At 38.7% G+C, this 23,768-nt stretch overlaps 1 protein-coding gene across 3 annotated transcripts in view; it reads right to left on the bottom strand.

Moving 5' to 3' along the window:
* The window catches only part of topbp1 (DNA topoisomerase II binding protein 1), a 114,486-nt gene that overhangs the window by 60,460 nt on the left and 30,258 nt on the right, over positions 1-23,768 (bottom strand). For all 3 annotated transcript variants that reach the window (XM_073023860.1, XM_073023859.1, XM_073023861.1), the window contains exons 6-13: positions 19,967-20,160; positions 18,373-18,555; positions 17,890-18,059; positions 17,511-17,674; positions 12,637-12,884; positions 10,201-10,511; positions 5,040-5,212; positions 849-1,060 (exon numbers count right to left, since the gene is read on the bottom strand). In XM_073023860.1, the coding sequence (XP_072879961.1) occupies positions 849-1,060; positions 5,040-5,212; positions 10,201-10,511; positions 12,637-12,884; positions 17,511-17,674; positions 17,890-18,059; positions 18,373-18,555; positions 19,967-20,160 (1,655 nt within the window). The remainder of the gene's footprint in view (positions 1-848; positions 1,061-5,039; positions 5,213-10,200; positions 10,512-12,636; positions 12,885-17,510; positions 17,675-17,889; positions 18,060-18,372; positions 18,556-19,966; positions 20,161-23,768) is intronic.

The following is a 23,768-nucleotide window of genomic DNA, read 5'->3' as shown; positions in this document are numbered from 1 at the left end:
AAAGCAAGCTACTCACCATCCTATCAGCAAGTGATGGATGGTGTTATCAATTGGATTCAAAAGACTTTAAGAACAATATCAACACCATACAGCACTATAGCACAGAAACAGGTCCTTCAGCCCATCAAGTCTGTGCTGACCTGTTTTTCTACCTACACCTATCTCCCAGCACCCAGATCATAGCCCTCCATACCTCCCTCAATCAAGTACCTATCCAAATTTCTCTTAAATGTTGCAAGTGAACCTGCATTCACTACTTTCACTTGCATAAGCTTCTGCGTGAAGAAGTTGCCTCTTACGTTCCCTTTAAGTATTTCACCTTTCATCCTAAACCTATGAATTCTGATTCATCCAATCTCAAGGGAAAGAAGCCTATATGTACTTACCCTTTCTATACCCTTAATAAATCTGGATACTTTTATAAGATCTACACTTTAGAGGATAAAATCCTAACCTATTCAGCCTTTTGCTATAACTCAGGTCCTCATGTATGTTAACATCTTTATAAATTTTCTCTGCATTCTTTCAAGCTTACTGATATCTTTCCTGCAGGTAGGTGACCAGCACAATACACCAAATTCGGCCTCACCAATGTCTTATACAACTTCAAAACAACATCCCAACTCCTATAGTCAATGATCTGATTAATTAAGGGCAATATGGCAAAAGCTGTCTTTATGATCCTACGTACATGTGATGTCACTTTAAAGGAATTCTGGATCTGTACTCCCAGATCCCTCTGGGTTGTGTCACACCACATTGTGTATGACAAGGTGGACTTTTCTCATTATCTTCAAAATTTACAGCTTGAAAAGGTGTTTTAAAACAATCATTCACACAATACTTACCAGGCTTATTAAAATTTTCTACCAAGAATTTGCTTTCATCAGCCTTCTTTCCTGATCGAGCTGATTCAAATAGCCAAGCAGAAGATACAGCTGGTAAACTCCACTTTTTTGCAGCTTCATACTTGAATCCCTGTGGTTCTTGCAGGATTAAATGGGTGCTGGCAAGCATGTCTTTCTTCACATTAGCTTTTCGAACAAAAAATTCCTGCACTCTAAACAAAGCAAGAAATCTGTTATTTCCACACATCTTTTAATTAAAGCTGTATAAAGTTTTGTATATTATTTATCTGCTTTTGATTTACATTTATTTCATGCTGTTTTTGACTCCAGCTATACCTTTAATTTAAAGAAAACAGTATTAGTGAGACAATCCCATCATTTTATAACTTATTTGTGTGACTCATCATTGTAGTTCCAGTTACTGCAATAATCCAAAGCAGGGGCACCACAGACCACGGCATACGGTGGCTCTAAAGCATAAAGAATATAACCCAAATGATTGAAAGTATGCTGGGACCGAATTAAACTAAAGACGTTACAGTCATATAGAGTTAAGTTTTAGATTGCTATCTATAGTTTGCCCTGATTCAGAACTTGTCACCATGTTCTACAAAAGGCCTCTATTTGAACAAGCAAGGTAAAAGTCAGAAAGTGCCACAACCTGAATAGATTTTGTTTTGTTATGGATGGGAAGAAGGTGAATAAAATACGACTAATATAAAGCTATATCAAATGGCCACAGATGTCCAGAAATCCTCAAACCAGCAATCAAGATGATCTATTTCCTCCAGGTACACTGATTACCTACAGTTGAAGTCAGAAATTTACATACACCTTAGCCAAATACATTTAAGCTCAGTTTTTCACAATTCCTGACATTTAATCCTAGAAAACATTCCCTGTCTTAGGTCAGTTAGGATCACTACTTTATTTTAAGAACGTGAAATGTCAGAATAATAGTAGAGAGAATGATTTGTTTCAGCTTTTATTTCTTTCATCACTTTCCCAGTGGGTCAGAGGTTTACCTACACTTTATTAGTATTTGGTAGCATTGCCTTTAAATTGTTTAACTTGGGTCAAATGTTTTGGGCAGCCTTCCACAAGCTTCTCACAGTAAGTTGCTGGAATTTTGTTCTATTCCTCAAGACAGAACTGGTGTAACTGAGTCAGGTGTGTAGGCCTCCTTGCTCGCACACGCTTTTTCAGTTCTGCCCACAAATTTTCTATTGGATTGAGGTCAGAGCTTGCGATGGCCATTCCAATACCTTGACTTTGTTGTCCTTAAGCAATTTTGCCACAACTTTGGAGGTATGCTTGGGGTCATTGTCCATTTGAAAGACCCATTTGCAACTGAGTTTTAACTTACTGGCTGATGTCTTAAGATGTTGCTTCAATATATCCGCATAATTTTCCTTCCTTGTGATGCCATCTATTTTGTGAAGTGCACCAGTTCCTCCTGCAGCAAAGCACCCCCACAACATGATGCTGCTACCCCCATGCTTCACGATTGGGATGGTGTTCTTCGGCTTGCAAACCTTACCCTTTTCCTTCCAAACATAACGATGGTCATTATGGCCAAACAGTTCAATTTTTATTTCATCAGATCAGAGGACATTTCTCCAGAAAGTAAGATCATTGTCCCCATGTGCACTTGCAAACTGTAGTCTAGCTTTTTTTACGGCAGTTTTGGAGCAGTGGCTTCTTCCTTGTTGAGCAACTTTTCAGGTTATGTCGATATAGGACTCGTTTTACGGATATAGATACTTGTCTACTCGTTTCCTCCAGCACCTTCGCAACGTCCTTTGCTGTTGTTCTGGGATTGATTTGCACTTTTTGCGCCAATGTACATTCATCTTTAGGAGACAGAATGAGTCTCCTTCCTGAGTGGCACAACAGCTGTGTGGTCCCATGGTGTTTATACTTGCGTACTATTGTTTGTACAGATGAATGTGGTACCTTCAGACGTTTGGAAATTGTTCCCAACGGTGAACCAGACTTGACATCATTTTCTGACCTCAATCCGTTAGAAAATTTGTGGGCAGAACTGAAAAAGTGTGTGCAAACAAGGAGGCCTACAAACCTGACTCAGTTACACCAGTTTTGTCTGGAGGAATGGAACAAAATTTACTGTGTGAAGCTTGTGGAAGGCTACCCAAAACGTTTGACCCAAGTTAAGCAACTTAAAAGCAATGCTACCAAATACTAATAAAGTGTATGTAAACCTCTGACCCACTGGGAAAGTGATGAAAGAAATAAAAGCTGAAACAAATCATTCTCTCTACTATTATTCTGACATTTCACATTCTTAAAATAAAGTAGTGATCCTAACTGACCTAAGACAGGGAAAGTTTTCTAGGATTAAATGTCAGGAATTGTGAAAAACGGAGTATTTGGCTAAGGTGTATATAAACTTCTGACTTCCAACTGTATTACTACCATCATTAGAAAAATATTTTAAAGTTATATACAGTGCCTTGAAAAAGTATTCAGCTTTAACAACTATTTTCACATTTTATTGTCTCATTTTCTGAATTTTATATTGAAGGATTTTTGAGCATATCTACAAATCATTGTGCATCATATCAAATCAAAAGGAAAATCTTCAAAATCTGTCAACAATTTACTAAACATTAAAAACCAAAATTGTGAGGCTGAAAAAGTATTCATCCTCCTTTGTAATTACAATGCTAACTTTCTTCAGGTACAATATTGTATCTTATCAACTCACCCAGTATAATGATGTACCTAGATAATTGAAGGATCACCTGTTTTCAATGAATTCAATAGAATAAATATGTGCTCTCTCTGTAAGGTCCAGCAGTATGGTATATTTTCAACAGACCAAACCAAATAAATACAAAAGAACATTCAAGACAAGTCAGAGAAATTATAATAGAGAAGCATAAATCTGTGGAAGGGTACAGACCATCTCAAAAGCACCGAACATACCTCAAAGCTCAGTGCATTCCATTGTGAAAAAGTGGAAAAATTATGTAACTGCAGACACACTGCTTAGGTCAGGCCAGCCATCTAAAGTTAGTTACCGGAGAAGCATGACACTTGTAGAGAAGCTTCTGTGACACCAACAATTACTCTGTGAACTGCAGAATTCAGTGGCTACAACTGGAGATGAAGAAGTCAGTGGCTCCACAATCTCCAAGGCTTTGCACAAAAAGGGTATTTATGGAAAAATGGCAAGAAAGAAGCTTGGCTAAAGTAAGGACATCTTTGCCCATCACTTAGAAGATATGGTAACAATGTGGAGAAGGTCTTATAATCCGATGAGACAAAAGTGGAACTTTTTGCCCTCAACATTAAGTGGTGCATGTGGCACAAATCTAATACTGTGCATCAGGCAAGTAACACCAACCCAACTGTAAAGTATGGTAAAGACAGCATCATGCTATGGGATGCTTTTCAGCAGCAGAAACTGGAAATCTGATCAGTATTGATGGAAAAATGTATCCTGCTAAATATAGAAGAATCCTGAATAAAAACCTGCTAGTCACTGTCAGAAAGCTTAAACTGGAGAGAAGTTTGTCTTTCAGCAGGACAATGACCCAATGCACATTGCTAGAATAACCATGGAGTTGCTTCAATTGAAGAAAATTCTTGTTCTTGACTGGCCCAGTCAGAGTCCTGACCTTAACCCGATCGAACATCTCTAGCAAAACCTTGAGATTCCTGTCCACTGCTGCTCCCCAACTAACCTGGCACAGCTGGAGCAATTTAGCAAGGAGGAACAGGCAAATCTTGCTCCATCATGTTATGCAAAGCTAGTAGAGATTTATCCAAAAAGACTACCGGCTGTAATAGCTACGAGGTGATTCAACTAAATACTGAGCAAAGAAAGATGAATACTATTGAACTAACATTTCAGTTTTTGAATTTTAGCTTTTTATGCTTTACATTTTTCCCTGGCTTTTTAGGCTATTTTGTAAAATCCCTAGTTGTAATGCTCATTTATATGAACAAAGTGCTGGGGGCTGAATACTTTCTCAAGGCACTGTAAATCTACATTGGCTTAATAAAATGGCTTAAAAAGCAAGTCTACAAATTAAGAGCATTTACTCAACTAATACTACATGCATATTAATTTGCAGGTAACACACATAAACATATCAAAAAGGATAGTTTTAAACAATGTGAACAGAAGATAGTCAGTGAATTACTGTTTTCGCATGCATTTACCTTGCTCCAAGTAATTCTGCAATGTTAAATAGTGCATCGCGTTCTACACCAGTAAATTGGCTAATAGATAGCACACAGTTATTCAGAGGATTGCTTCCTTCTATGTAAGATATAGGAGTAAATAAGGGATTGGACTGTGAAGGAAGAATATACTGCTGATCCATACACATTGCCTGCAATAGGAGAAAGATCAAGACTGAACACACTCCTTTAATATCAAAGATGACGACATTTTAATAATAACAAATGTAGTAAAATGCACCCACAATCAAAACTATTTATAGCCATGCATAATAGATATTTATAAGTTTGCAAGCAGTATGTAATGATTTTGTAAGGAGTACTGGAGACAGCACACAGAATTTAACTCCTTTATAAAATCAACATACAATAACATCTAAAAGATAAATCAAAATCAAATGCCATGTATTCCATTTATAAGTAGCAGCAGTTAAAATCTTCAAAATGCAGTCAAAAGTATATTCAATTACAAATGTTTATTATAATCAGCAAAGTAATCAAGACAAAAATATTGAGATTATTCAAAAAGCAGATGATGATGATAAATTAGAGAAAAACTTTGACTGAGCTTCTCTTATCCCAATTGCCCATAGATTGCCTTTCTATTGGGAGATGATAAGTTTTTAATTTTTTTTACCATAATGCTGACAGCATTGGTATTCTAACCACTTTAACTAGGGTTAAAAACTGTGAATAAGCAGCACCCAGGTGTCTGGGTTTATTCCCATTCTGCCCTATCCACCATTCCTTAAATACAACTCACACACTACACATAGCATTGCAAAACACCCCATGACTCTTAATGGTAAAATTTCTAACACTTCATAAGGCCACAAAGATTTATTGGGCAGGTAACCAAAAATCTGCCTAAAGAATAGGTCTAGAGTGCATCCTAAAGGGAAGAAATGGAAAAAAAGGCTAGAGGTTTATTAAGGGAATTCCAGAGCTTATGACGCAAGTAGTTGAAGAAATTGTTACCAGCGCAAGCAAATGAGGGATAATCATGAGGTCAGAAATAAAGGAGTACACTCATCTCAGAAGGTTAACAGATTGAGAGATTATAAAAATCTCCTTATCTGCGGGGGATTGGCTCCGGGACCCCCCGTGGATACCAAAAGACGCGGATGCTCAAGTCCCTTATTTAACCTGTCCCAACCTGCAGTACACCTGCGGTGGTTTTTAGGACCCAGCGGAACCCCGGACTTCATTTAACATTTCTCAGTCTGGTGGACATTAGGACCTGGCGGTGCAGCTCTGAATCCTCAGTGTTTCTGTTCACTAAAATAATCACGATCGAAAATAAGGTGGAAGTAATAAAGCGATCGGAAAGAGGTGAAACGCCATCGGTGATTGGGGGGGGGGGGGGGTCAGGGTGAATCTTACTAAGAAGAATTTAAGCCAAATACAAAGTTAAACATTCTACACAGTGTCAATGGCAAACACTTAAAATGGCGGACAGCGTTCTCCTTCCTCAGTGCATAAGTACGAGTTGTCTGTAAGTCAGACGTTCGTAACTCGGGGACTACCTGTAATACTGAATGTACCTGTTCCAACTTCAAATCCGACTTAAAGACGGACTCAGGAATAGAACTCATTCATAACCTGGGGACTACCTGTACTTTTAAGTCATTTCTAGATTACTTATAATACCTAATACAATGTAAATGCTATGTAAATAGTTGCTATACAGTATTGTTTAGGGAATAATGACAAGAAAAAATAGTCCCAAACAACGTGCTGGAGAGAGAACTTCCGGATTTTCCCGATCCGCGGTTGGTTGAATCCGCGCATGCGGAATCCGCAGATAAGGAGGGCCAACTGTATAGGGGAAAAACAGCAGCAGCTGAAATCAAGAACAAAACACTTTAAAAATGAAGTAATGCTCAACCAGAAGTCAATGTAGGTCAGTATGTACAAAAGCTTGGGGTGAAAAGGATTTAGTGTAAGTGAGAAAATTGGCCACAAGATTATGCATGACCACAGGATTATGGAAGGGAAAATAAGAGCATTATCCTAGTGAGCAACGTAATTGTCATATACAGAGTTAGCAAATGAACAGATTCCAACCTAACTCCTTCAGAACGCTCTGCTCTCCGCTCCCTCTGCACCAATCCCAACCTCACTATAAAACCTACCGATAAGGGGGGGAGCTGTTGTTGTCTGGCGTACTGACCTCTACCTGGCCGAGGCACAGTGACAACTCTCTGATACCTCCTCTTATTTACCCTTTGATCATGACCCCACTAAGGAGCACCAGGCCATTGTCTCCTATACCATCACCAACCTTATCAGCGCTGGGGATCTCCCATCCACTGCCACCAACCTCATAGTTCCCACACCCCGCACTTCGCGTTTCTACCTCCTACCCAAGATCCACAAACCTGCCTGTCCAGGTAGACCTATTGTCTCAGCTTGCTCCTGCCCCACTGAACTCATTTCTGCATACCTTGATACTGTCTTATTCCCCTTGTTCAATCTCTTCCCACCTATGTTCGTGACACTTCTCATGCTTTGCATTTTTTCAATGATTTTAAGTTCCCTGGCCCCCACCGTCTTGTTTTCACCACAGACGTCCAGTCCCTATATACTTCCATCCCCCACCGAGATGGTCTCGAAACTCTTAGCTTTTTTTTGGATTCTAACCAATTCTAACCTAACCAATTCCCCTCTACCACCACTCTCCTCCGTCCAGCGGAATTAGTTCTTACTCTCAATAATTTCTCCTTTGGCTCCTCCCACTTTCTCCAAACCAAGGGTGTAGCCATGGGCACCCGTATGGGTCCCAGATATGCTTGCCTTTTTGTTGGCTTTGTGGAACAGTCCATGTTCCAAATCTATACCGGTATCCATCCCCCTCTTTTCCTTCGCTACATCAACGACTGCATTGGCGCTGCCTCCTGCACGCATGCTGAGCTCGTCGACTTCATTAACTTTGCCTCCAACTTTCACCCTGCCCTCAAATTTACCTGGTCCATTTCCGACACCTCCCTCCCCTTTCTTGATCTTTCTGTCTCCATCTCTGGAGACGGCTTATCTACTGATATCTACTATAAGCCTACAGACTCTCACAACTACCTGGACTATTCCTCTTCCCACCCTGTCTCTTGCAAAAATGCTATCCCCTTCTCACAATTCCTCCTTCTCTGCCGCATCTGCTCTCAGGATGAGGCTTTTCATTCCAGGACGAAGGAGATGTCTCCTTTTTTAAACAAAGGGGCTTCCCTTCTTCCACCATTAACTCTGCTCTCAAACGCATCTCTCCTATTTCCCGCACATCTGCCCTCACCCCATCTGCCTGCCACCCCACTCGGGATAGGGCTCCCCTTGTCCTCACCTACCACCCCACCAGCCTCCAAGTCCAATGTACAATTCTCCGTAACTTCTGCCACCTCCAATGGGATCCCACTACCAAGCACATCTTTCCCTTCCCTCCCCCCTTTCTGCTTTCCAAAGGGATCACTCCCGACACAACTCCCTTGTCCATTTGTCCCCCCAATCCCTTCCCACCGATCTCCTTCCCGGCACTTATCCTTGTAAGCAGAACAAGTGCTACACCTGCCCTTACACTTCCTCCCTCACCACTATTCAGGGCCCCAGACAGTCCTTCCAGGTGATGCGACACTTCACCTGTGAGTCGGCTGGTGTGGTATACTGTGTCTGGTGCTCCCGGTGTGACCTTTTATATATTGGTGAGACCCGACGCAGACTGGGAGACCATTTCGCTGAACACCTACGCTCGGTCCGCAAGAGAAAGCAGGAATCTCCTAGTGGCCACACATTTTAATTCCACGTCCCATTCCCATTCTGATATGTCTATCCATGGCCTCCTCTACTGTCAAGATGAATCCAAACACAGGTTGGAGGAACAACACCTTATATATCGGCTGGGTAGCCTCCAACCTGATGGCATGAACATTGACTTCTCTAACTTCTGTTAATGCCCCTCCTCCCCTTCTTACCCCATCCCTGACATATTTAGTTGTTTGCCTGTTCTCCATCTCCCTCTGGTGCTTCCCCCCCCCCCCCCCCCTTTCTTTCTCCCAAGGCCTCCCGTCCCATGACCTTTTCCCTTCTCCAGCTCTGTATCACTTTCGCCAATCACCTTTCCTGCTCTAGCTTCATCCCACCCCCTCCGGTCTTCTCCTATCATTTCGCATTTCCCTCTCCCCCCACTACTTTCAAATCTCTTACTATCTTTCCTTTCGGTTAGTCCTGACGAAGGGTCTCGGCCCAAAATGTTGACAGTACTTCTCCTTATAGATGCTGCCTGGCCTGCTGTGTTCCACCAGCATTTTGTGTGTGTTGTTGTTAAATGAACAGATAATTGTTTGAGCAGTAGGCAAACTGAAGAAGGTGAAGGAGGTGGAGAAAGGCAGATTGAGTAAAACTAGTTATGTAATCTGGGCTTCAGAACCAAAATGGAAAAAAAATTGGACAGTTTAATTTCATTTAAGTCAGGGGGAGAAGGGACCTAATAGAACTTACTATAATGACTTTAGATTTCCCATATTTAATTGGAATGAGAGATAGAGACAGAGGGTGAGTGAACTAAAGGCAAATGGCATCACCACACACAAAAAAATAATACTCCATTTTCTGATGAAGTGTTAAGAACTAGAAGATAGATGAGAAAAGTATAGCCAAAAGGTCTTTGGGAGAAAATGAGAACAGGGCAGATAAGGGATGAGGCATTGCAGTGATTCCTTGGCTGGATAGACAAGACTGAAATTAGGAAAATGTTTTCCCATAAAGCTGGGTGCTAGGGGAGAGGTGAAGGAGGATGAAGTGGATAATCTTTAACAATGAGCCATACACTAGCTTTGGCACAATCTCAGAGGATGTCAAAAAATATAATTAGTTTACTACTGCGACAGAGCCAGTAACTATCTGAAACGGATCACTCTCTGTACAGTATATCTAATATTGACAACTTGAGGTTGTAAGTAAATAACACATTTGCATCATAAGCTAACACTTATCAATTTCAGATTTTTAAAACTCTGCCCCAAATAATAATTATCATATGTTTTACTGCCAAATAAGAAACGAACTTTGCTTCAGTGTCATTCAGTTGGAAAAGCAGTTAACTGTACTACCTACATTTCATGCAGTAAAACGTCACCCCTAACAATTTTCTTACCAGCCAGGTATTTGTAACTACTTCAGCCACAGTTGCATCCACGCATGTTCCCAATAAAGGTACAAGTGCATAGTCTGCAACAGCTCGGCTGTGGGGTTGTAGAACCTTCCCACCACTTTTCTCAATGACTTCAGACATATACGTTTCATCTTCTTTAGTAAAGCCAAATATTAGAAATCGCTTTTTCTGAAATAGTCCTTCCTCTGCACATTTTGCCTGGTTTGCAGAAGTGCTTGCTGACTCATTATTTAGTGCAGTGCACAGATTGCCAGTTAAGTTACAATTCGCCTTTTCTTCATTTTCAGGACCACCTATATGATAAGAAAAAACATTTGATTAACATTTAAATTATTGAAATTCAAGGAAAAGTGAGAAAGCAAGTTTTAGCAATCGAACAAGACAATAATACAAAATACAAATGTACTAACTTGGAACACAACAAAACAAAAGCTGGAATGGCCTACCATCCCAAATCTGATCTGTGACCAAGGCTGATTTGATGAAGGGAAAGGTAAACTTAGGTAGAGGGACAGGCAGATGGGGGAATGGATTAAGGGGTATGATTAGCTTATGATCAATTGTCTTATAGGTACCTTATGTTACTGGGCAGTCAGACAGAAACTCTACCTGGCAACAGGTAACGCATTAGGCATTGTTCTCTAAAAATGCTAAGCATAACTAAATATGGGTGTGGTATGATTGAAAGGGCATCTTAAGACATAACATTTGAGAGAAGGGGGAAGTGTCAGGGGGAGGTGCCAATATGATGAAGTTAAGTTGTAACCAGACTAATCTTGGCAGAAATAATTATAACTAACCAATAATGAATTAACATCTAATTGTATCTCAGCATGTGATCAAAACTATTTCAAAACTGCATTAACTTGCATAATTATAATATTTCCTGTAATAATCAATGTAATAAATTGTGTGGAATTGTGTTCGGGGGGGGGGGGCAGTGTCCACACTGTCTCTTTGGGAGATCAGTCTGTAACTTCCCCCATAGCATGCTATGAATAAAAAGTGAAGTTTGACGAAGTATCGCTTGTTTTATGGTTTTATTGAATTCGTGGTACCTTGCACTATTTCATTGGGTTGATCCGCCTTTGACAGATTTACCCCAGGCCTGAAATCCTCCAGGGCTTTTGACTGGGGAAGACTGAATGATTTCAACAACTTGAATGATCAACTAAACTCATTTCTGTCCCCAAAGTCTCAAATTTCTGGCATACATGCTACTGTCTTCCACAGTGAAGGACTGACTTCCGCCATTTTTTTTCTCCCATTACTACTGTAATTAAATTATTTTATCTCGGATATGATATTGATGATAATATCCTAGCCTCATTTTCCAGCAGTCTGATATCCACTCTCAACTCTCTTTTACCTTTATGTATCTGAAAAAACTTTTGGTATCCTCTTTAATATCATTGGCTAGCTTACCTTCATATTTCATCTCTTCTCTCCCTATAACATTTAATTTACCTTCTGTTGGTTTTTAAACCTTACTAAAAAGAGGATGGCATCTGACTGAGATGTGAAGAAAGAAATTGGCAACCTAGCTTCAGCTTCAGCCAATTCAGTGTACTTTTATTGACAGATAAGTAAAGCAGCTGAGATCATTAACTACTGGGATATGGGTGGGTAATATCCATCAGTAACAGGTTGCAACATGCTGGGTCACGCTTGCAGATTTGCATAAAATTTACACTAGTAACATCAATGAGTTTGGCACTGAAAATGCTGATGGCCTGAAGTCCATGCTGCCGAACTCCATGGGGAGTGGAGTCTAACATCACTGACTGCGCTGACACATTAGACTCTATCCACATGGAAATCAGTAGCAGAGCATGGAATTTTCAGCAGCCAAGGTGGGGAATCTTCCTCATGTTTTGCCAGGTGAGAATTTAAGGTGGATCATCCAAAACCATTCAAGTGAATGGAGAGAAAATCTATGAGAAAGATATTCTATATTGTTTAATTATTTGCTTCAATGTTCTTAATTATTTAAAACTATTTTAGCTGCTTCCAGTGAGTTTTATTTTCTAGAAATTATTATTAGATCTTAACAGTTTTTGAATTCCTTCGAAGTCCTGGAGGATTTTGCCAACAAACAAAAATAGTATCTAGGCTCATTACAGCAAAAGGGCATTCAGTATGAGGAAGGATATTAACATCAATATCACATCCGAGGTAAAATAATATTTCTAAACATCATGAGACTTGGATCTACAGAGACGCTAAACTTAAAGAAATGTATATAGAAATACAGGAGATTTGATACTTGTTTATAACTAGTGACAAAGAAAAATCTTTAATTTTAACCCAAAATCAAGTTGAAACAGAGATGAAAAGCAATGTCCAATCTTCTGAGGGAAGAAACTGCATCACAAGTTACCATATTTGATATTGAAAAATAAAAGATTAGTCTCTTACCTACAATTTTGTTATTCTCAAGGTACTGTAATAGGAGATCATCATCTGCTTCTGGCTGTCTGTTGGCATTGACTGTGGCTGCTTTCAGCGTATTACTGCCATTCAGAGTCAAATGAGTTTGGTTACTGCTGAGACGATCTGGTATTGGATCAGCAGGCTGGTAATTTGGATGGAAATACTGCCCAACAGGCAGTAGGTGTTTCTTGGAAAAGCAATCCACTAACCATTTTGCTGTAACCACATGTGGCCTAACACAAATATTAGTTTAATTAATATCATTCCATCGAAAAGTTGCAATAAACAGCCACACCTCTGTAAGATGGTCTAGAAATTTCAGTTCAATTCCTAACAAGGCAACTGCAGGATTTCAATTCAATTTGTTACAGATTTTAGAAGTCATTGGTGACAATGACCATAAGTTTGTAAAGTTGTATCATAAAACACCATTTAGTTACTAACAAGAGAAAATCTGCAGAAATCCAACCAACATACACAAAATGCTGGAGGAACCCAGCAGGCCAGGCGGCAACTATCAAAAAAAAGTACAGTCGATGTTTTGGGCTGAAACCCTTTGGCAGGAATAATAACTTCTGAGGGAGTAAAACTGCCACTCTTATCCAGCCTGGCTTACACGTGACTCTAGACACACGAGTATGTCAAGACTCTTCACTGTTCTTTGGAAGGGCCTAGCCATTTTGGCAGCAATTAGAGATGGGCAATAACTTCTCGCCTTGCTTATAATGCCCATATCCTAAAAACAGAATTTCAAAAATTAAATAAGCCTAAGCGAGCATCTATAAATACTTGGCAACCCACATCGACTTAGACAAAATATCAAATGTTGAAATGAAGAAAACAAAGGGGACAAAATCTACAATTAAACTGATCGCAATATTGAACGGCAAACCCATTAATTAGTATTGCTACCAAAATCAAGTTATTGACAGATAGACAGACTTTATTGATCCCGAGGGAAATTGGGTTTCATTACAGCTGCACCAACCAAAAATAGTGTAGAAATATAGCAATATAAAACCATAAATAATGAAATAATAAGTAAATTATGCCAAGTGGAAACAAGTCCAGGACCAGCCTATTGGCACAGGGTGTCTGACACTCCGAGGGAGGAGTTGTAAAGTTTGATGGCCACAGGCAGGAATGACTTCCTATGACGCTCAGTGTTGCATCTCAGTGAAATGAATCTCTGGCTGAATGTACTCCTGTGCCTAACCAGTACATTATGGAGTGGATGGGAGACATTGTCCAAGATGGCATGCAACTTGGACAGCATCCACTTTTCAGACACCACCGTCAGAGAGTCCAGTTCCACCCCCACAACATCACGGGCCTTACGAATGAGTTTGTTGATTCTATTGGTGTCTGCTACCCTCAGCCTACTGCCCCAGCACACAACAGCAAACATGATAGGACTGGCCACCATAGACTTGTAGAACATCCTCAGCATCATCCGGCAGATAATAAAGGACCTCAGTCTCCTCAGGAAGTAGAGACGGCTCTGATCCTTCTTGTAGACAGCTTCAGCCTTATTGAAAGCTTTTGTGCATCTCTTGTCACATTAAGTCACCAAACATTGAAAGGCAAACCTAAATTTGCAGGTACCTGGAATAAAATTTCAAAGGGCAGTAACGGACTCTCAAAATAAAATTTCAGGGAAAAATCAAAGGGAAAAGCGACAGTCAGATAATGTCAGTGGAAAGAGAAACAGGACTGCATTGGAGGTAAAAAACCTTTGTCAAAATTGGTACAGAAACAAACCCAATTTTTTTTTTTAAAAATAGAGAGGGTGAGAAAAGGATAAATGAGACAAAGAGAACTTTGATAGGGTGAAAGCACAGTTGTTGTGTAGATAGACTGCACATATGCAACTGAGAATGGTTGAGGGTGTGTAAAGATAAGAGCAAGTCTGAGAGAGAACATGAATAAAGAATCATTTACATTGGGAAATGAGACAAGTTAGAGAGAAAAAGAAAGAATGCAAAAGTTGCAAATTGCAAGACTGTAGAAAATATCCAGCAGGCTAGGCTATGCTTATGGAGAGAGAAAAACTGAGCCAGTATTACAGATGGCTAACCTAATCCAGATCTGTCAAACTCTGATACAAACAGAGAAGTGATTTATCTGAAGTTATGGAATTCAACGTCAAGTTCAGATGGCATCCTCACATTGAGGATGAAGTTCTATTCCTCAAGGTGTTCTATTGGGTTCCTTTTTAAATAGTACAGAAGTCCAAAGAGAAATATGTCAGAGGATAGAGAAGACAGAAGGGACTTCAGATGCTGGAATCTGGAGCAATGCACAAAGCTGTAGGAATTCATTGGATCAGACAGCGTCTTCAGTCCAGATGAAAGATTTCAACCTGAAACAACTATTTCCCTGCACAACCTGCTGAGTTGCTACAGCTTTATTTGTAGAGAAATGAAAATATGGACAATGGGAAGCAGAGGGATGACCCTGAAGATTGAACAAAGAAGCCATATAAAGCATCATCCGATCTGCCTTTTGAATATGAATAACATGATAGGCAGTAACAAACAATCTTAGTTGTGGCCCCTCACCCATCTCACATTCCTGATCCTCCAGACCAAAGTTCTGGCCACACATCCTGCTTACACTCTGTAGCCCTGGTTCAAATTCCAGACTGATGAGTCGGATGTGAGGCCATCAGGATTTGTGAACAACCGGATACAGGATTATTGGAATTTTACTGTATATACTTAAACAGACAATACTTATGCATGGATAAGACTGATTGCTAGCAACAGACCCTAACTAATTTGGGTTTCTACAGATATGAATAGAATGATTTCGGTTTTTGCCTAAAATCAAGAGCCTTAGGTTGAATTTTTAAATGGATGAATAGCTGGTTTATTTACAAAGTAAATTAAATAAGGAATATGCACTCTAATTAATTTAATCACTTTGTAGAGATTTGCATTCACTTTGACATGGAAGAGTCTTGTTCTGGTGATCAGTATCAAAAAAAGCAAACTAAATCCACTGTAATTCAATGTTGTAAAACAATAAGACATGAAAACTTCCAAGAGGGTGAATACATTTTTTAATATATAGTCACCATATGTAGTTTTGTATTAAATATGAGACAAATTCAAATTTTCCAGCATCATTTAATAATAGAAACATCTTTCGGTTCTGATGAAAGGAAACATTAAATTTGTTTCCCTCCCTGCACATGCTCTTGGTTTTTTTCTGTTTTGATCTAAAAAGCCAATTAAATATTCGGTTTTATCCTAAGTGGCTATATAATGGGAAGTGAGTTATGTTGCTTCTGAATGACGGTTAGACTCCAAGTTGTACTGTATTTACTTTTGAGAACAATTTTTTTTTAAATATTTACTCCCATTAGAGTGCACTCAACTCATGTCCACCAGAATGATTTGAGGAATTAAATGGTTAACTTAAGATAGATACAGAGAATCTATTTTCTCTGCTGGCAGACCCCAGTGCAAAGTAATTCATGCAGAGAATCAATTATTGCTTCACAAATATTCCCCAGAGGTTTTAAATCCTGCAAATAGGTTTTTTTTGTTAGCTAGGGGTTAACCAAGGTAAATCGACTGTACACACAATGATCAAAAGTGTTGGTAATCTAATCAAATAGATGATTTTCAAAGGATTCGTCTTGCTAAAAAGCAAAAACAAATCTGATGCTATAAATTGGAAGTAAAACAGAAACTATGATTCCTGGGATGGCAGGACTTTCATATGAAGAAAGACTGCATCAACTACGTAGGCTTATACCTACTGAAATTTAGAAGATTGAGGGGGGATCTTGTTGAAACGTATAAAATTCTAAAGGGATTGGACAGGCTAGATGCAGGAAGATTGTTTCCGATGTTGGGGAAGTCCAGAACGAGGGGTCACAGTTTAAGGATAAAGGGGAAGCCTTTTAGGACGGAGATGAGGAAAAACTTCTTCACACAGAGAGTGGTGGATCTGTGGAATTCTCTGCCACAGGAAACAGTTGAGGCCGGTTCATTGGCTATATTTAAGTGGAAGTTGGATATGGCCCTTGTGGCTAAAGGGATCGGGGGTATGGAGAGAAAGCAGGTACAGGGTTCTGAGTTGGATGATCAGCCATGATCATACTGAATGGCGGTGCAGGCTCGAAGGGCCGAATGGCCTACTCCTGCACCTATTTTCTATGTTTCTATAAATATTTAACAGGCAACTTTAGTGGAAAAAAGTTTACATCAAAAGAAATTCACTGAAGCGCTGCAAGACATCTGATAATACATAAAGCATCCAAAGTACTTGTTCCTTCTCATCTTTGCTTTGGTAAACTAACCACTATTAACCCATCCAAAAAAATTTATTTATTTTATTTAGAGATACAACACAGAGATACAGCTACACCTCCCATGACCCTGATTTAACCCCAATTTAATCACAAGGCAATTTTACAATGACTAATTAACCTACTCAGTACATCTTTGGACTCTGGGAGAAAACCAGAGCACACGGAAAAAGCCCATGCTGTCCACACAGAGAACGTATGTATTTCTTATAGATGACACCACAATTGAACTTTGAAGCCTGAGATGTAATAACATCCCACTAACTGCTATGCTACTATAGCGCCCAGCACCTACCTACACCATCAAATCCTAAACCTACTATGTTTTTCCTGTAGTTACCAACTGTAGCCTTACCTTGAACAAGAAATGTTTCTTGACAATATTTCAGCAGATTAATACAAGTTACGTGCTTAAACCAACAAACAGCTGTAAACAAGGTTTTTGTATTGTAAAGGGAAGATATGATGTAAAATTGCACACAAACATAATTATATTCATTTCACTCAACTTTTTGTACCAAGCATGCAATGACAATACCTGTGTGACATTTTATTTAAACATTGTTTCAGCTCCTTATCTTCTTCTCCCACAATTATATGAGAAACATCTTCAGAGATTTGATTAAATCGAACACCTCCTCCGAAGTTAATCATCCGTCTTAATTTATCCAACTTCTTACCACCAAATCCAGATAAGTATATCTGACAAAGATATTTATACATCCATATGTCAGATTATATATGTAAAGAGTTACTAGTTTACCACTCATTTGTCAGAAAAATAATATACTGTAATTAAAAGATTTCATAAAAATGTCCTCAAAATGTTTATATGTAATCAAACATACAGCAATATAGATTATCTTTGTAGCTTCAGTCAAATAAAATCATCTATTGAAGATTTTAAGTATTCTTACTTTACATCCATCCAACAAATCCTCAGGAACTTCAGAAAGATTAAGATCCAGTGCTTCAAGATAGTCATTAGGCATTTCCAGCCTAGCAGTCATGGCAGAGGAGAATGCAGACTCATTGATGCAGCTCATGTTAATATTGGAAATATGGCTCACATCTGACAGAGGACGAGCTAAGAATAGGCGAAATACCAATAGTAAAGAGACAACTAGTCAATGAAATGAGTGAAGCTTAGCTAACAGCTGAGAATAAACCTATAGGTATTTTATATACTTGTTAATTAAAATCTAGTTAACTAAAACAACTTCCATTTTCAAAGTAGAGTAGACTGAAGTACATATATGTTACCATATACAATCCCGAGATTCCTTTTGTGGGTAATCACAGTAAAAAATTGTTAAATTGGGTTTAAAAAAAAATTTAGAAATACCAAATTCTAAGGTGCCACCATAAAGACAAGGAAAACACAAGTATGTCCTACTTACGGTTCAGTGCATCTTCAATATTTGTAGGAGTTGAAGTGCTTGGGGCCAAATCCTTAGATTTTCTTTCTGATTCTACTTTATAATTACTTTCATCTTGGCAAGCACCCAGTTTAATAGAATCAAAAAACCACTGGATAGACACGCAATATACATTCCACTTTCGTGCACATTCATACTTCTGACCTGAGCAGACAGCAGAAACACATGCAATTCAATGAGTCATACTATTATTTTTCTCTATATTGATTGTGAACATATACTTTTGAATAAATTCTGTCAACTATTCAAAGACAAGGAATTTTGTATTTAGACATCTGAAGTACAGAGAACTACTGGAGAATTACTTCTTGAACTACACAATGGTTACTATTCTGCAGTGTGCACTATGTGATGGATATTTACAGCCTCTGGAACAAATGTTACGACATAAGTGGGATTTGATGGGGAGGAAGAGACCTGGTTCTGTTTACAGTGAAAGTAAATTTGGAGAAAGATTTGTCAAAACGTAAAACTATAGAGAGAATTATCGAGAAAGAATGTTCAAAATACTGTTCAATAACTTGTATTTGATGAAAGCAGGTATTTCTACATTACTAAGGAACTATGCAAGCAGAGAAGAACACTACACAATTAAGGAAATTGTTGTAGAAGCGTATAGAAAACTGAAAGGGAGTAGACTTCCCAATTCGCAAACTGGAGTGCAGACCAACTGTTATTATTAGTATATTAAACAATCAATGGTCAATCAGATTTATAAGTACATCCATTTTGTTGATTTGCACTTCACCTAGTTTTAAAAGCATTCTGAAAATTTTACTTATTTGCACTATTAAAGAGCCATTAGTGAATTCTTGAAATTGCAACCAAGTTCAAAGAAATCTAATATAGTAGATACAAAAGTTGATATATCCAAATCAGATCAGTACTGAGGGCACTGCATACATAGCTACAGAAATTTCTATTGAACAATTATGTAAATATTTCACATGATTAAGTGAAGATGGCTTTCTTCATTTTGTCATCTATTGACTCATGTGTCATTTACCAATCCAGCTGTGGTCACAGCTCATTTACAAATACAGTGCTCTTTTTACACTCAAAGCAGCACAGTGATAAATAGCACACTATTAATGATACAATTTTTTTTCTATAAGTAGATAACACCTGTATCTTGAGCATAATTAAGATAAAAACAATGGTAGTTTTATTTAGAAAGAAGTGCAGCCAAAACAGAAATAATAACTGCAATATTAAAATTTCAAAGTTTGAAGTACATTATCCAAGTAGCCATACATAAAACAACCTTGAGATTCATCTCCTTACAGGAAGCCACAAAGCAAAGAAACCCAAAAGAATCCATTTAAATAAAAGACCAAACACCCAATGCACAGAGAAAAAAAACAAATCATGCAAGCAATAAAATAAGAAAATAGCATTTAGAACAAAATGAACCCATAGCTCAGAAGAGCCAAAGCAGGCCACAGCCTCAGTTCAGTGTAGATTCCTGTAAATAACACAAAACACTATTGCACTGTAGAGATTTCACAATGGCAATTTTGCAAAGTATAATAACTGTCAGATATGGAGTGTTTACCTTTAGCTTCTTGTACAATGAGATGTGTGCATTCATTCATCTTCAGCTGTCCAGTGTACCGACCCCCATTATCCAGGGTAAGTCGTTGCACTTCCTGTCGGTCCAAGCTGCTGAGTCCCGTCACACAGATGGTGCAGCCAAGGAATGGAGGACAGAGGTGCTCCTCCATATTCACATCTGCAAGGTTAATCATTCTATTTGAAAGAAACCAAGAATCAAACCTGTGCAAGTAATGACAGAGTAACAGTTTCGTTGTGAGTTGTCTCTACATACCAATAAATGAAATGCAATTTTGAACACACTAAAATGCTTTTAGTTAGTGACCACATTCTCAGGGGAGATTCCAAAGTTCTTTGCATCTAATGAATTCTTAAGCATAGTTACTGCTAATAGGTACATACAGCTACTTCGTATCTATCATATCAATTCACTAGAGTTCTTTTAAATCATTTTAACAGTAACTGCAAAGTTTTAGAGCACAACCCATTTTTAATATCACTTTGACACCTACCAATTAATATCATATTTGAAGTCACAATTTTTTTAGCACTGGAACCACAAGGACCCACTCTCTGAGAGTCCTCCAAAATCCGATTCTGTTTCATTATAGCCAGCCTCCTCTTGCTTCTACAAAGCCATTTTAAGTTCTAACTTTCCTTGATATTTAAGAAAAGTTTCTGCTAACCTCTGTGTTCTTTTCAATGAACAGTAATCTTGAATGGCCTGAACTCATCTGCACAGTCTGTCATGAAACTGATGGGTACTCAAGAGTTTTTGTGCATATTAATTTAACCCAGATATCATGAAGTTGACATTAGTGATGTCTCCCTCCATAGTTTAGCCTTTTCCACTCTGAAAGGAAATCAACTGAAGTACCAAAGGCATGGGATAGTTATTGGCTCATCTCATCATAATATAGCCTGAAAATGTAATGCCTGAAAAGTACATTAGGCCATTAACATCAGCTGGCACTTCAAATGAAACACTGAATTTATGTCTATGAATTGCAGATCTCAAAAATAACAGACTGCAATTTTAATGATAATGTTTCACTTTCACTGAGGAGTGACTTGGATCTGCTCCAATCTGCCTACTGTCAAAACAGGTCAAGGGGGACTTCCGGTAAGATGGCGATTGCTTAGCTGCTCCGAACTTTTGTTCCGTTACGGTCGCTATCTTTGCACTAAATGTCTCCATTTTTTAAACCTTAATTAGGAACTTTTTCGGTATCTCTTACTTGCCTGTGAACACATCTAACTTACAATATCTAGCAAGAGTTCTAAATCCGGGAGAAAGGAAGATACGGCTCTCTCAGACGAGACCCTGGCTGCGCTCGGACAGCTCCGAGACGAAATTTTAAAGGAATTCAAAACCGCTTTCAAACAAAGTTTGGAAGACAAACTGGATCGGATCAACAAAAAAGTGGACAAACATGCTGAACACTTATCTCGCATCGATTCGACTTCTGAAGATTTAGAAAGCCGTGTTCGATACTTGGAGACTCTCTGTTCCAGCTTAGAATAAAAATATAACAAACTCCTTTCCAAAATGGTGGATCTCGAAAATCGCAGCAGACGCTGCAATCTTAGAATTCTTGGATTACCAGAGGCCACCGAACAGGGATCAACAGTGAAGTTTTTCGCCGAGTTTCTCTGTGAGATATTCGGGAAAGATTTGCTTCCAAACCTGCCCGAGCTCGAACGGGCACACAGAGTCTACGTTCCCCCCGGAATTCTGGGCTCCCGCCCGCGACCGGTAATTTTGTGCTTCCATCAATACCAGGTAAAACACAGTCTGATTATGGAGGCACGTCGCAGAGGTTCTTTTACTTTCCAGGATACAACCATTCGCTTTGTGGAAGATTTTGCACCCCAGACCTTAAAGATGCGCGCTGAGTTTAAAGGCGCAATGAAAGTGCTTTTTGATCGTGGTTTTAAACCCTCTCTTCGTACTCCTGCTGATCTACGAATCAAGCTTAATACTGGAAAATACAAGTGGTTTAAATCAGCGAAGGAAGCTGAAGCATTTGTGGCAAGTCTTCCGGCTATCCAGTCATCTTCGGAACCTGATTGGACCTCCTAAAACGGTGGATAAGTACTTCTCGTAGTAAAATTACTTTTTCTGGACTCAGACTTTACGTGAATCACTCAAACATTATTCATTGAAACTCTAAGGGCTGTTGACAATCTCTCCCTGGATTTGGTGTGTGTGTAATCTATTTTATTCTTGTATAACTTTATCTACAGAGTCCTACAACTGACTCTAACTTGTTTTGGAGGTTTGAAGTCTTTAATGAAGGCCTCCCTGTTTGTTGGTTCACAGTTTAATTGCTGATTTATATTTCCTCTTTTTAAATATTTATTTATTTATTTATTTTTCTTTCTTTTCTTCACCCTTTTTTCTAATCTCTGAATTTTTTTCTGTCCTCTCTGTAAATGGTTGATAAATACTCATCTTGAAATTATAATTTTCCCTTTCTTTTTTTTTAACCTTTTTTTCCCCCTTTCTCTTACTTCATTCTTCTATAATTTTTCGTGGGTAGGTTAGTTTTGGTTTTCTCCCGATTTTCTCTGTATTAAGTTTTATATTTCTGCAGAAGGTGTTCTAATCTGTAGTTATGTTTTCTAGTGCATAAACTAGTTACTATTTGCTATAGCATTTATACAGAACTGCTGTTAATGACACAGATCTGGAAGTTGTATTTGGGTTAATTTTTTTGGTAGAGCTAGCTACTTGTTTTGGTAGCCGTCTAGTTTTGGGTTGTGTGGGTGGGCTGAGTTTTCCAGTTCCAACAACACTCACTGTATTTATTGTTTCTCTTTATTGCTCAGGACACGTATATGTTTTGATTTTACGAATCTATGTTTACATCTCTGCTCCCAGACTGCTACTGTACTGCTTGACTTTTTATATGCCTGCTGCCTTTTATGCATTAGTAATTGATAATGGCTAGTGCACTTAAATTCGTGAGCTGGAATATAAAGGGATTGAATCACCCTGTTAAAAGGAGGAAGGTATTCTCACATATCAAACAACTCAAAGCTGACATTGCTTTCCTTCAAGAAACTCATATTCGTTGTGTTGATAACTCCCGGCTTCTGTCAAAGTGGGCGGGTCAGCATTTTCATTCATCCTTTGCCGCTAAAGCTAGGGGAGTCTCCATTCTTATTAACTCAAATATTCCTTTTGAACTCCATAATAAAACTTCTGATACAAATGGCCGTTTTATCATTGTTTCTGGTAAACTTTATAACACTAAAGTTGCACTAGCAAACCTGTATGCCCCCAACTTTGATGATGTTAACTTTTTTGAACGGTTTTTTTCCTCACTACCAGACTTAAACTCATACTCTCTTATACTGGGTGGTGACTTCAACTGTTGGTTGGATCCTAAACTGGATCGATCGTCCTCTGTTACTAAATCACCTACTAAATCTGCCTCAGCTATCCAATCGTTTCTCTCTAACTTTGGTATCTCTGATATATGGCGTTTCCTTCATCCTACGGAGAGAGATTATTCTTTTTTCTCACATGTTCACCATACCTTCACTAGAATTGACTATTTCTTACTCGATAACCAACTTATTCCATTTGCCCACTCTTGTGACTATCAGAGTATACTGATTTCTGACCATGCCCCAATTACTCTCTCTGAACTTTCCTGGTCTCCCTCAGAGGAATAAACACTGGCGGTTTGACTCAACTTTATTATCGGATCATGATTTTTTAAAATCATTAAGGATCAGATAACCTTTTATTTTAACACTAATATGTCACCTGAAGTGCCATCCCAGATTGTCTG

The sequence above is a fragment of the Hemitrygon akajei genome, chromosome 20 (assembly GCF_048418815.1).
Source record: "Hemitrygon akajei chromosome 20, sHemAka1.3, whole genome shotgun sequence".
NCBI classification, from domain to species: domain Eukaryota; kingdom Metazoa; phylum Chordata; class Chondrichthyes; order Myliobatiformes; family Dasyatidae; genus Hemitrygon; species Hemitrygon akajei.
Note: the sequence above shows the minus strand (reverse complement) of the source record. Positions and strands in the feature narration are given on the sequence as shown.